The following is a 12,308-nucleotide window of genomic DNA, read 5'->3' as shown; positions in this document are numbered from 1 at the left end:
AGTAAGCTACTGATATGATCTAAGACACAAAATTCATTTGATCAACCATAGTGTTATAAACCTAACTGCAGTAACTGCCTTACTACATGATACCCTGTTTGAACTCTGTCTGTTGTAGATCATATAGCATGATCTATGTAAATTATAGTACCACTCTATGAATAATTTTTTGGTTTATTCTGAATTTGTATAATGAGGTGGTATTTGAAGCTGGAAGAGAAATGATAGGCATACTTTGTACATGCAACACTTACAGTTTTATTCCTATAAAATGCCTCAGTTGCTTTATAAATTTGATTAAATCTGCACTAGAATTCTAGTATATGGAAGGGCATGTCTTGAATAACTTTTTTTATTTAGTGATGAAATAGGTAAGATTTTTATATACATATATTTCCTTCCCCCCAGTTGGACATTCTCATTTTTTTTTTTTAACTAGTTGCACTTCAGGTTTTCACCTCTTATTCCTAGAGTAGTGCTTTTCTGTCCTACAGAATACTACTAATTTCAGACATATTGTTTTTTAAATGGCAAATTTTACAGCTTATGTCAGTATACTGCATTAGCTGACCCTAGCATTTCACAATTATTCCTCACACTTCTTATTATACAGTTTCTGTGCAGTGACTCTATAGTCCTGAGCTTGATTTTGTTCGCCAAAAGGTCTCTACATCAGCGTCACACAATTAAATACGTATTCTTTCCTTCACAAAGCCTTACTTGATACCAGATTTTTGTGCATATTAGAAAAACCTATGGTTTGTTTACCTTTTTTTTTTGTATCATCAGCTATTGTTTAAAAAAAAAAAAAAGAAAAAAAAAGATTTATCACAAAAATCTAATAAAAGCTATATGATGCATAGCTTTTAACTAAAATTATTTATTTTAATACTGATATTAGCATAGACTATTTAAGTATTCATTTAGCCTGGAGGAGCTATGTTAAATATCCCTAGATTGCTTTCAGCAGTGAGAGCTATTCTGCTGTACAGAGGAGGGGTGTCAAGGAGAAATGAAGAGCTCACTAGTAGCATGTGGAAAAAAACACTGAATTTACAGAGTGTTTCATTGTGTAGTATGTCTTCCACTGTAGGTGAAATCATAGAGAATTGTCATGCTGAACAGATTATGTTTTCATTTGCTTTTATTAAATTTGAGAAACAAGTTGGTATTGACCATCTGGTTCCTGCCAAATCTATAAGGTGTTTTGAACTTAATTCTAGAATTCTTACTACATTTTGAGTTACATTGCATACTGCAAGCTGCAACAAGAACATGTTTTAAGTAACATGGGCTAAGCAATAAAAAATAAGTTGATATTAAGTTATTTTTATGAAACAAAGCATAGCAGCTGTTGTAGAATATATGTATAATTATTCAAAGTAGATCTATTTGTGATACATTGCTTTTTTCTCTTTAATCATTATTGTGTAAAGGCCAAAAAAAGTCTTGCACTGTTGGATTTGGGATGACATCTTATATATATACAATTGTTTCTGTACCTTTCTGTTATAAATTGAGATTGACATAAATAAATTGGCATAGGATTAACAGAGGATAAATATTGTATTGGTTCTCATTGAGTTCTTCTGCTAATATCTCAAAGTGATGTATGAGTTTCACAGAAATATGTATATTAGACCATCTATGCAGAATAATGTAGTGCCATTGATTTGACTTTCTAACTTGTACATTTGGAGGAAAAAGATGAAAATCATAGCCAGCACAAGCAAATAATACAAAAGCAGTTGTCTTATCTATCCAGTGGAAATGTTTTTTTTTTCTCCTTCTGAATTAAAAAAAAAAAATTGTAAAGACTTAGACCCTGAAGTGTTATAAAAATAGTGTATCTGCTGTTGTTTGTCTGCTAATGTTTCTAAGTATTAATCAGATGGTCTTATTTCCAGTGATTCGTTTCATAACACATACCACTCTTCACCAGCAGAGCAAAGTTAAAACTATGAGGCATGTGAAAGTGATGAAACATTCTACTGCATCCAGCTCTGGAGTCCTCAGTGCAGCAAACACCTGTTGGAGTGGATCCAGAGGAGGACCATAAAAATGATCAGAGGGATAGAAGATCTCACCTATGAAGAAAAGCTGAGAGAGTTGGGATTGTTCAGCCTGGAGAAGGCTCCGGGGAGACCTTATTGTGGCCTTTTGATACTGAAAGGAGACTTGTAAGAAAGATGGGCCAGACTTTTTAGTAGGACCTGTTGTGATAGCACAAGGGGTAATGGTGTTAAAGTAAAAGAGGGTAGGTTTAGGCTAGATATAAAAAATAAATTTTTTACAATGAGAGTGGTGAAACACTGGAACAGTTTGCCTAGAGAGGTTGTAGATGCCACATCCCTGGAAACATTCAAGGTCAAGTTGGACAGGGCTCTGAGCAACCTGATCTAGTTGAAAATATTCCTGCTCATCGCATGGGGGTTGGACTAGATGACCTTTAAAGGTCCTTCCCACCCCAAACAATTCTGTGATTCTATGATTCTGCATCACATATTTTGGGCAAAATGTCTTTCTATTCTGTCCTTGTAATTTTCATCCTGATATCTAGGTTTACAATGTAGGCTTTGACAGTAGAAAAATGATCAGTAGCACTTGAACTACTCCCTTGCATCAGCAGTTTAAGTTGCTCTCTGTGTGAAACACAACAGTATTATACTCTTCTCTTTCTGGTGTGCTTCATGACTAATACGTTCTTTTTATTTTCTGTGCTGTAAAGAAAGTTTTCACTAATGAGATCCTTTTCTAAGACTTACCAGAGCAATGTATTTGCTTATAGGATGAAATCGTGTTTCCCATCATTTTTATTCTTCCTGTGCTTACCAGATGAACAATTTGTCCCAAGTTGAACAACCTCTTTCAGTGTTATAAATCTAATCTGTGGATAACAAAGTGAAAAATGAGCCTGTGATTAGACAATAAAGAGTAGTTACAATTTTTTTCAGTTTATATTATAGAAGGCTAGAGCAGGAAATAGACTTATGAAAGTAAATAATTTTCTTTATTCCTTTCACAGGAGTGAGGTATTCTGAATTTTTTAGAAGTATGGTATATATAGGCTTGTCAAAAGCAACTAATATGTAGTCTTGTTTGTAGTGACTGGATATTATTCATGGGATTTTTAGAACTTCTAATTGTATCAGGCCTTCTCTTTAGGAAGAGTTTACTTAAAGAACCACATGAACCAGCTTAAAAAAAATAATTTTTGAAGGTGATAAAAATATCTCCTTGAGACATTCATATAAAACTCTTGCTTTTAATTAGAAATATCCATAATTATTCAGCAGAAACACTTAATTATCACTGAGTTAGGAACAGATTTTGTATTAATTAATATTCATTATAGTGGAAATCTGGTAGACAAACAGAAGGGTTAGAAGAAGAAAGGCTCACTCATGACTTGCCAGTTGCATACAGAGAATGTGTTTGTCCTAAAAAGAACTGTTTCATAAAGACTGATAGTTTGCATAATATCCTCTCATTTTCTAAACACAGGTGCCTGCACAGTATAGCTAGGGAAAGACTTGCTTACACTTCTTCTAGTGTTTTAAAGTCAATCTTCTTTCAGCTGAAACTAGAACAGATATTGATTCTCAATTTATATTTTGCAAATTTAAATGAAGAATGAACACATGCCCTGTAGAGCAATTGAGCTGGAGAGGCATTTAACATCTGAAGTATTGATTAGTGTTTGCTTGCTTGTGCACCATTGATTGTGAGCTGCAGGTAAGTCTTCTTTTTCTGAAACACTCAGGTTTCATTCTGTATGATGTTAGGACTTGCATACTAATAACTGTGCGATAATGATTTTGAGCTGTGTCTTTATCAAATACATAAACCTTTGGCAAAGCAAAAGATTTCCATTTTATCATTCTTAGAGTGCTTAAAAGGGATAAGATTATTTTTTAATTTCATTTGGGTTTTTTTGTTTTTTTTGTTTTTTTGAGGAAATAGCTGTATTTAATGTGACTACCCATTAGATATGATTGCAAGGATCTGTGCTGACATCAGCTCTCAAGAAAACAGGGAGCATGTACTGACATTGTATCTTCATGCCGCAACCAAGGCTAGAAGGTGTCAATTGCTATCCATATAAATAACAGCGAGTGAGCTGTGAACCATTCATCAGTACGATCTTAGAAGTGAGGTTAGAAGTGAGTAAGTACAGCCAGTTGAAGAACATAATAAATTATATCCTGGTAGTCTCATTAAATATTGGGGAGAAAAAAAAAAAAAGAGGAAAAAAGTGCTACTTCAGTACTGATATATTTACATATAGTACAGCACGAGGAAGTGTTTAGAGATGTGCTACTCTCAGATATAGGGTTAATTCAGATATTTTTCTAGTGATCTCTTTGGTTACAGTTCCAGTAAGTCATGTTCATTGTATTAACCCAAACATTATATTTTTCACTGGCAGATAATTGTGATGACCAGTTGGTGTCTGCTTTACCTCAGTCATCATTCAGCAGTTCATCAGAGCTGTCTAGTAGTCACAGTCCTGGATTTGCAAGGCTCAATCGAAGAGAGGGTGAGTGCATTTTATTGGTTGATTGATGTTTGATTTTTTAACAACTTTTAAAAAACATTTTTGTACCTGTGCACAATGTTGAAACTATACATAATGAGTATATCTCAGTTATTTGAGCTGGAGAAAATTACATTTGTTGTTTTAAGGAGAACGGGAAGGTAAAACAATCTAAAAGAATTTGCTTTGCCCTGTACAATAACTTTTTAATGGTAAATAGTACATTCAGTCATTTGTGAATGTGTTGTAATTCAGGCCTGACTGGGACCAGACTACGCAGTCTCTTTCTCATTCCCCCCACCCTCTGAGAGAATAGGGAGAGATAATATGAGAAAAAGGCTCAAGGTTTGAGATAAGGACAGGGAGAAATCCTTAAAGTTACCGTCATGGGCAAAACAGACTCGACTTGGGGAAAACTATTCATTTATTGTCTAAAACCAAAGCAGGATAAAAGACAGAGAACAAGATAACCTCCCCCCACCCCTCCCTCTTCCTGGGCTTAACATTATCTCTACTACCTTCCCCCCTTGAGTGGCACAGAGGGGAGGAGGGAATGGGGGTTGTGGTCAGTTCATCACACGTTGTTTTATGCTGCTGCTTCATGGTCGGGGGAAGAACTCCTCACATTCCTCCCCTGCTCCGTTGTGGGGTCCCACTCATACACAACAGTCCTTCGTGAAACTGCTCTGGCGTGGGTCATCTCTTCCACGGAGTGCAGTCCCTCCAGAACAGCTGCCCCACCGCGCCCTCCATGGGCCACAGCCTCCTTCAGGCATCCACCTGCCCCAACGTGGGGTCCTCCACAGGCTGCAGGTGGATCTCTGCACCTCTGTGGACCTCCATGGGCTGCAGGGGGACAACCTGCTCCACCATGGTCATCACCACAGGCTGTGGTGTAATTCTGGCCAGGAGCCGCATTACTTCTCCGCCTCCTTCCTCACTGACCTTGGCATTTGCAGGCGTTCCTCTCACAAGAAAAATTCTTCCCAGGCTGGCAGACGCCTCTCAGGATCTCTTTACATCTCATTCACATCTCATCTCCTCTCCACTTCTTGCAGCCAGGCTGGGCCAAGTCAGGCCCAGTCGGCCACCTCATGAGAGGCCAGAGGGTGAGCCCTGCAAGGCCTACAAGGCTTGTGCCTCTCCCTCCCTTCTGCCACCCGCTCAGCATCTTCACATCTTCTTCTCCCTTTTTTTTTTTGTTTTGTTTTTGTTTTTGTTTTTTTCCCCAACAAGCTGAGATAGTTGGGGCTGTTCAGCCTGGAGAAGAGAAGGCTCTGGGGAGACCTTATCGTGGCCTTCCAATACTTAAAAGGGGCCTACAGAAAAGATGGGGAAAAACTTTTCAGTAGGACCTGTTGCAATAGGATAAGGAGTAGTGGTTTTAAAATAGAGGGAGGTAGATTCAGATTAGCTATTAGGAAAAAATTTTTTACAGTGTGGGTGGTGGAACTTTGTAGCAGGTTGCCCAGAGAGGTGGTTGATGCCCCATCCCTGGAAACATTCAAGGGGCTCTGAGCAACCTAATCTAGTTGAATACATCCCTTCTCCTTGCAGGGCGGTTGGACTAGATAACCTTTGAAGGTCCTTTCCAACTCTAACTGTTCCATGATTCTATGATTTTTATGTCTTGAAAGGTTCAAAGGAACGTGCGTTTTTTTTCTTTCTTTTTCTTTTTTTTTTTTTTGCCCCGTAAAATAGTACGATAACACAATGCTTCTTTATAGGGAGAAAGGAGGCATCCCAAAATAAGAAAAAAATGGCCAGCATGCAGAGGGTGATTACTAGGACTAGTGATAGGAACTGAAGTACTAATATCTAACCTAAGCCATGAAGGATGTGCCTTTGTCCACTGTTGGCCAGTAATTTTCCTGATGAGTAGTCAGATAAAGTTTGTCACTAGAGATAGTTTGGTCCATCTATATATTTAGAAGGTTTCTTGACACAGCATCTCCCAGTCATGATCTGTGGAAAAGCGCGCTCCCAGACAGGCAAAAGGTTATGTCGTTGAGGTCAGGGTCTTCTGGTTGTGTTTGTAGTGGGATCAGTGATTCACACTGGTTGTACATACACAAAGTTCTCTTTTTTTTACCGTTACAATCTCACTGGAAGATATTTATTAATGAGACTGTGAACCATTATACACAAGAATATGGACCTTCTTTTGAATTAATTAACTTTTGCAACTTTACAGGTTAAAAAATAAGAAGACAGTAGCTATACAAGAGTACACATATCAATGGAAGAGCCTTGATATTTGGGCAGATAAATGAGCTGGACAAGGATTTGGCTGTTATTGCCTTGCCCCATATTCGCACATGATTACTTGATTAGAATACGACAGAAGAAAATTGAATATAGAAGCTGTTAAGTAGCCAAGAAATCTGGTTTACAGCTTTCTTTTTCCCTGAAGTAGGAAGAAATTCATGTGTTTTAATTATGCTGTCAGCTTACATTGCCAGATTTTCAGAAGCAGCCTGGAAACGTGAAGGCGATAACAGTTACCAGATCTGCTTTTTTGTAGTGTGTACATGGAGCTTCTTTATCTTTTTCATTAACTTTTATCCTACCATTTCACTGAATATCAAGTACACCCCATTGCACTTTATTTAGTACAAAGACCATTTAAAATATAGTTTAGTCAGTGTGGTGCTCTAAACTCTTTTTTTTTTTTTTTTGTGTCAGACACTATAATTTAATCACCTTTTGAGAACTCACACTAAGTGGGTCAGAATGGATGAAAGAATTCTGTCTATCAGTAATTAAAGAAAACATCAAGGAAATGGTTAAAGAAAAAAAGAAAAATAACAATTCTCACACAATAAGAAGAAAGGTTTATTTTCAGCAGTTTTGTTTATTTTTTTAAGAAAGACTTTAACCTGCATAATCTAATGCGAAAAATTAAAATAAAAAGTAGACAAATCAAAAAACTTAATGGCAGCTAGGTTTGTTAGTCGCCTAAAGATAATTAGAAAGAACTTACTCCCTTCATTTCATTAGTATGCAAATGAAATTCATTAAGGCTTTAGTACAGGCAATAAGAAAATGATACTAGAATGCAAAAAAAATCCATTGTGATGGTAATCATTGTCCTTTCATAAATTAATACAAAATCTAAGTTGGTCCAGATAACATCATGGCTTAGATTTTTATGACTTACCTGACTTTAATAGGTGTGTCAGGAAGAAGGCAAAAGTGACAATCTAAATATTTTCTTTTTAAACTAAATAAAATAAGCAATGGCTACAGTGACTTATGCATAAAAGATCAGATTATGCATACTGCTTTATTGTCCTGTACCATTCAGTTTCTGAGGAAGGAACAATAGATTTTTTTTTCTTTAACTCCTGCAATAATTAGGGCTTTCAGTGAGAACATTGCCATCAATCTCTCAGCATATTAATTGCAAAATTGTTTTTAATACCATTATACAACTTCACTTTTTCTATAGAAAATATTTTTAGCACCTGTATTAAACACTATGAAGAAAATAGATGGGCATATATGTAAGTTGTATATGGTATTGTAGGTGCACTACAAGTTTTAAGAAATTACGAAGTTTATGCCAGCTTCAGTGAAGGCAGGGTTTGAAGCAGTAGTATTTCATTAATGTCTAAAGTTAAATTTGTACTGGTTTTATTTTGCTTGTTTTGTGGGGTTTGTGTGTGTGTGTGTGTGTGTGTGTGTGTGTGTGTGGTGATTTTGATATTCCAAAAGGACATATGGGAGAACGAAAGAATGACAGAAAAATTGAATGTAAGAAAGAATGAAAGAAAAAAGAGAAGGAGAAAGAGAGAGAGAGAAAGAAAAAGATAAGGGAAGAAAGAAAGAAAGAATGAAAGAACAGAGAGAAAGAAAGAAGGAAATTACTCTTAAGAAGAGAAAGTAAATAGGATAAAATATTTACAAATATTTTAAATATTTAAATAGCATTGTGCTTTCATGAACATTTATAAGGTGTTAGGAATATTCATACAGTTATTTCCAGAAACTGAATTCCATCTTTGTCATCAAAATCCATTCAAGCATAACAAAGCATAATAAAAGGTTTCAACCAGAGCTATTTCATGTGTGAGAACATCTGTGGAATAGCAAATTCAAATTATGGTGAAATGCACAGAAGAAGCAAGGAAATGGTAATAAAGGTATTTTATTGTTGCTATTATTTGGGACTGTTTTCCTACCTGAAATACACGAATAGAAAAAAGTGAGAACAAAGCTTGCAAAATGTTGTGTAGAACTACAATATTAAAATACTCTTGGAAGTGAATTTGAACAGGCTGAGAGCAAGATCAAATAAAAATTTACTTCATAAATTAAATTTGCTACAAATCTTGTATGGTATCACCTTTTTTAAAGTAATGTACTAAATATACTAATATACTTTTTAAAGTAATGTACTAAAAAGTAGAAATCCTGATCTGTCCTTATTGTTATTTTGGATTTAGATAGTTTTAAATAATATATTTTTGAAATCTTATTTAAAAGCTGAGTTTTATCCAAAATTTAAATCAATGTGATGTCTTTTAGAAAGTCATAATAGAATTTGACTCCCAAATCTGCCTTACAGTAATAAATAATTTACAATCTGAGCTCCTTTAATATTTTGAGGGATGGAAAAATAGATTGTAAGTGCTGATGCATCTGATTTTCATCAAATTTTTCCTTACATGTTCAAGGCAGAGGAGGAGTGTGGCATTTTTGATGACATATCAAAAGTACTCAAAAGCATTCAACTATTGCTACATGGGCCACGATCAGAAATTTTGGACAATTTCCTAAATTCACAAAGAGTAGGAAATTTTCCATATAGTGTAATCTTGACTAATTTCAGTTGTAATGCAAAACAAATTTGAGTGTCTTAAATTCTGATTTTTAAAAAATTATTGAATTTTTCAATTCTAAAGGAAAGTAGTATAAAATATATATGACATTCTTCCTACCACAGTCCTGCAAAAAGTTCAGAGACTTTAATTTGACAAAGGATCTGTCTTTTGCCATCTCCTTTAAAATATTTTACTGTACTCCATTAGCACTCAACTTACTTGCATCCAAGATGTGCTTTTCTGTGTTGTGGTCCTGCTCATACTGCCATTGCACTGGGACAGTACTGCCATACCAGCTCAGGTAGATGGAGAGCTCAGAATTCCTAGGCTAAATTAGTGTCAAAGCCTTACAGAATGATGGCATTCTCATTAATATCCTGCTTCCTGTTTCCCTCGGTGTCAGATAGGCAGGTAATTCAACTAAACACTGTCATAAATATTATATTATTATTTTACATTTATTGTTTTACATTCTAATCTACATCTTTAGACATCTCAAACATGCAGAAAATTCTATACTGAGCCACTTCAGAAAATAGTATCTAAGACCTGAAAGTGATTAAGACACTCATGACACATATCTGTCTGGAAAGTAACAGACCAGACTCCTCAGGTTAAATCAACTAGTGTCTAAAGTAGAACTAACTGGTGAAAGGTAACTTTGACTCGACTGTCTCATCTTTTTGCTCTACAAGTGAATAGAAATCAAGTATGGGATTTTATTTTTAAAATTTTAAATCAAATCCATTAGTAAAGATAGATGTAAAATTAAGTAATAGCTTAAACACATGGAAGAATAATGGCATTATGTATGCAAAATGCATATTTATATTTTCGTTCACTTCATGAACTTTCTGTCACAATCTGGTCCTGCTCAGGAGACAAATAACTGAGGAGAGTTTTTGAAGTGAGATTGACAGTGAAATTCTATTACTCACAGTTTTGAATAAATTTAATTGGACTCCAGGCAAGCTGAAGAACAGGAGTCACTGTCTACTAGTCATGTATCCTTTTGGTTTTGAGCCAAAACTGAAATAATTTATATTCTGGATGAATAATTTTCAGTTACAAGCTGTTGTACGTAAAAAAAAAAAATAGGCAGAGATATTAGTGTTATATAATGAAAATTAGTGTAAAATAAAACCATTACATTATATGTATTACTATATTTCTTTCAGATTTCCAGTGAATAACAAAATCTGTCATGGCTCCTCAATCAATTTTGCTGTTGTCTGTGGCCTTGACTGATAGGCAGACAGGTTGTAATAAATTATTTGGATGTAGTGGATAGAAAGAGGGTGTAACAAAGGTTTCAGCTGTACAGAGCAGCATATAACAGCACATTCATGTCCATGTTGGAATGCATTCCATTTATTGCCCCTAGTATGAACATCACACAAAACTGCTATCATCCAGCTTCAACCAGCTAAGCTTGCAAGATAACTGTGTGGACTTGACCTTATGATTTTCTTCACCCACAGTGGGGTTGTTCCTGTAACTCCTCCCAGTGACTGAAAGTAGCAGAAAAAGGTCAAGTAGCTCCATCAGCAGGATTACTGACGTACAAACAGAAGTAATCATGTACTTTAAGGGTTTTTTTTAAACCAGTTAAATTGACATGATGATAGTGAGGTAGAGTTGAATAGAATTGATTTGAATGGAATCAGTAGAACTTTTTATGAAGATTTTTTTAGTCCTTTATAGAAGTAGCATTTTTAGAGACTTATTTGCCTGCTACTTCATTTTTCTTTGTCATTATTTAACACAAATAAGAATTCTGTTATAAATTTATTAATATGAAGTTCACTGTTATGCATTTTTATGTATTAAGGCAATTTAGGAATCAATAGATTGTAATACATCTTAAAATTAATATTAATGTCATTTGCAGGATCAAACGTATTTTTATAACTTATTTTACCCAGTTAAATAATTTATGACCATGTGGATACCCCTTAAAGCCTTCACCTGTGTGTTCTTTATATTTTTTTCCTCACCTTTTAAATAAAGGATAAAAAAGAGTCTAAAATTTCTGGAAGTATCATGGCAAGTCAGATGCTTTATATGATTTTGTAGTTTTTAAAGTCCTCCTTCAATTTTAAATATTAGGGACTTAAATTGCAGTGCCATGAAGATTCTAGAATTTAAGTAATTTATTTAATATGCATTCTGTTGTTATCTCTTCCTAGTGTCACATTGGTACTTGGTACCAGTTAGTACCAAATGTAAATTTGGCGTTTGCTTCCTATATTGTAAATTATAGCTAATGAGTCATGTTAGATGAAAGTAAAAGGTCATCAGTAAATTAAGTTGCTCAGTTTTCAGTAGCTCAGGGTGAAAAAAAAAATCTTCCTTTATATAGTACATGAATTTATCTAGGCTACTAGCAGTACTGCTTTTTTTTGTTCCTCTTAAGAGTAATTCACATTACAGTTTTTTTTGTTGCTTCCGAGTGGCATTTTTGAGTGGGTTTTTTTGGGATTGCATTTTTTTTTTTTTTGAGAAGGGAGATAGAAAGTTCTTCCTTTCCTATCAATAATAATAATAATAAAGTTGTTCTTCATTTTATATAGTCATTTATTCTACATGTTAGCGTGTTTTTCATTCTGCTTTTGACAACTGAAATACACTTATGCATTCACTGGAAGAGGTTGCCTAGAGACATGGTGGATGCCCCATCCCTGGAGATGTTCAAGGTCAAACTGGACGGTGCTGTGAGCAACCTGACCTAGTTGAAGATGTCCTTGCTCAGTGCAGAGAGGGTTGCACTAGATGACCCTTAAAGGTCCCTTCCAACCTAAACTATTCTGTGATTCTATGAGTTTACAATTAAGCTCATCATGACAGTGTTTAGAAAGTAAATAAAGGATGCATAGGTCTCAGTTTAGCCTTTTTTGTAAGGGGTGATTGAGGTTCTTTTTTAGTGTCTAACGTGAGCATTGCAG

The 12,308-nt window shown here is 35.1% G+C and overlaps 1 protein-coding gene across 2 annotated transcripts in view; it reads left to right on the top strand.

The window, feature by feature from the left end:
- The window catches only part of CNTNAP4 (contactin associated protein family member 4), a 262,043-nt gene that overhangs the window by 44,045 nt on the left and 205,690 nt on the right, over positions 1-12,308 (top strand). For both annotated transcript variants that reach the window (XM_086770060.1, XM_086770059.1), the window contains exon 2: positions 4,430-4,540. In XM_086770060.1, the coding sequence (XP_086626186.1) occupies positions 4,430-4,540 (111 nt within the window). The remainder of the gene's footprint in view (positions 1-4,429; positions 4,541-12,308) is intronic.

Source organism: Chlamydotis macqueenii, chromosome Z (assembly GCF_036417535.1).
Source record: "Chlamydotis macqueenii isolate bChlMac1 chromosome Z, bChlMac1.mat, whole genome shotgun sequence".
NCBI classification, from domain to species: domain Eukaryota; kingdom Metazoa; phylum Chordata; class Aves; order Otidiformes; family Otididae; genus Chlamydotis; species Chlamydotis macqueenii.
Note: the sequence above shows the minus strand (reverse complement) of the source record. Positions and strands in the feature narration are given on the sequence as shown.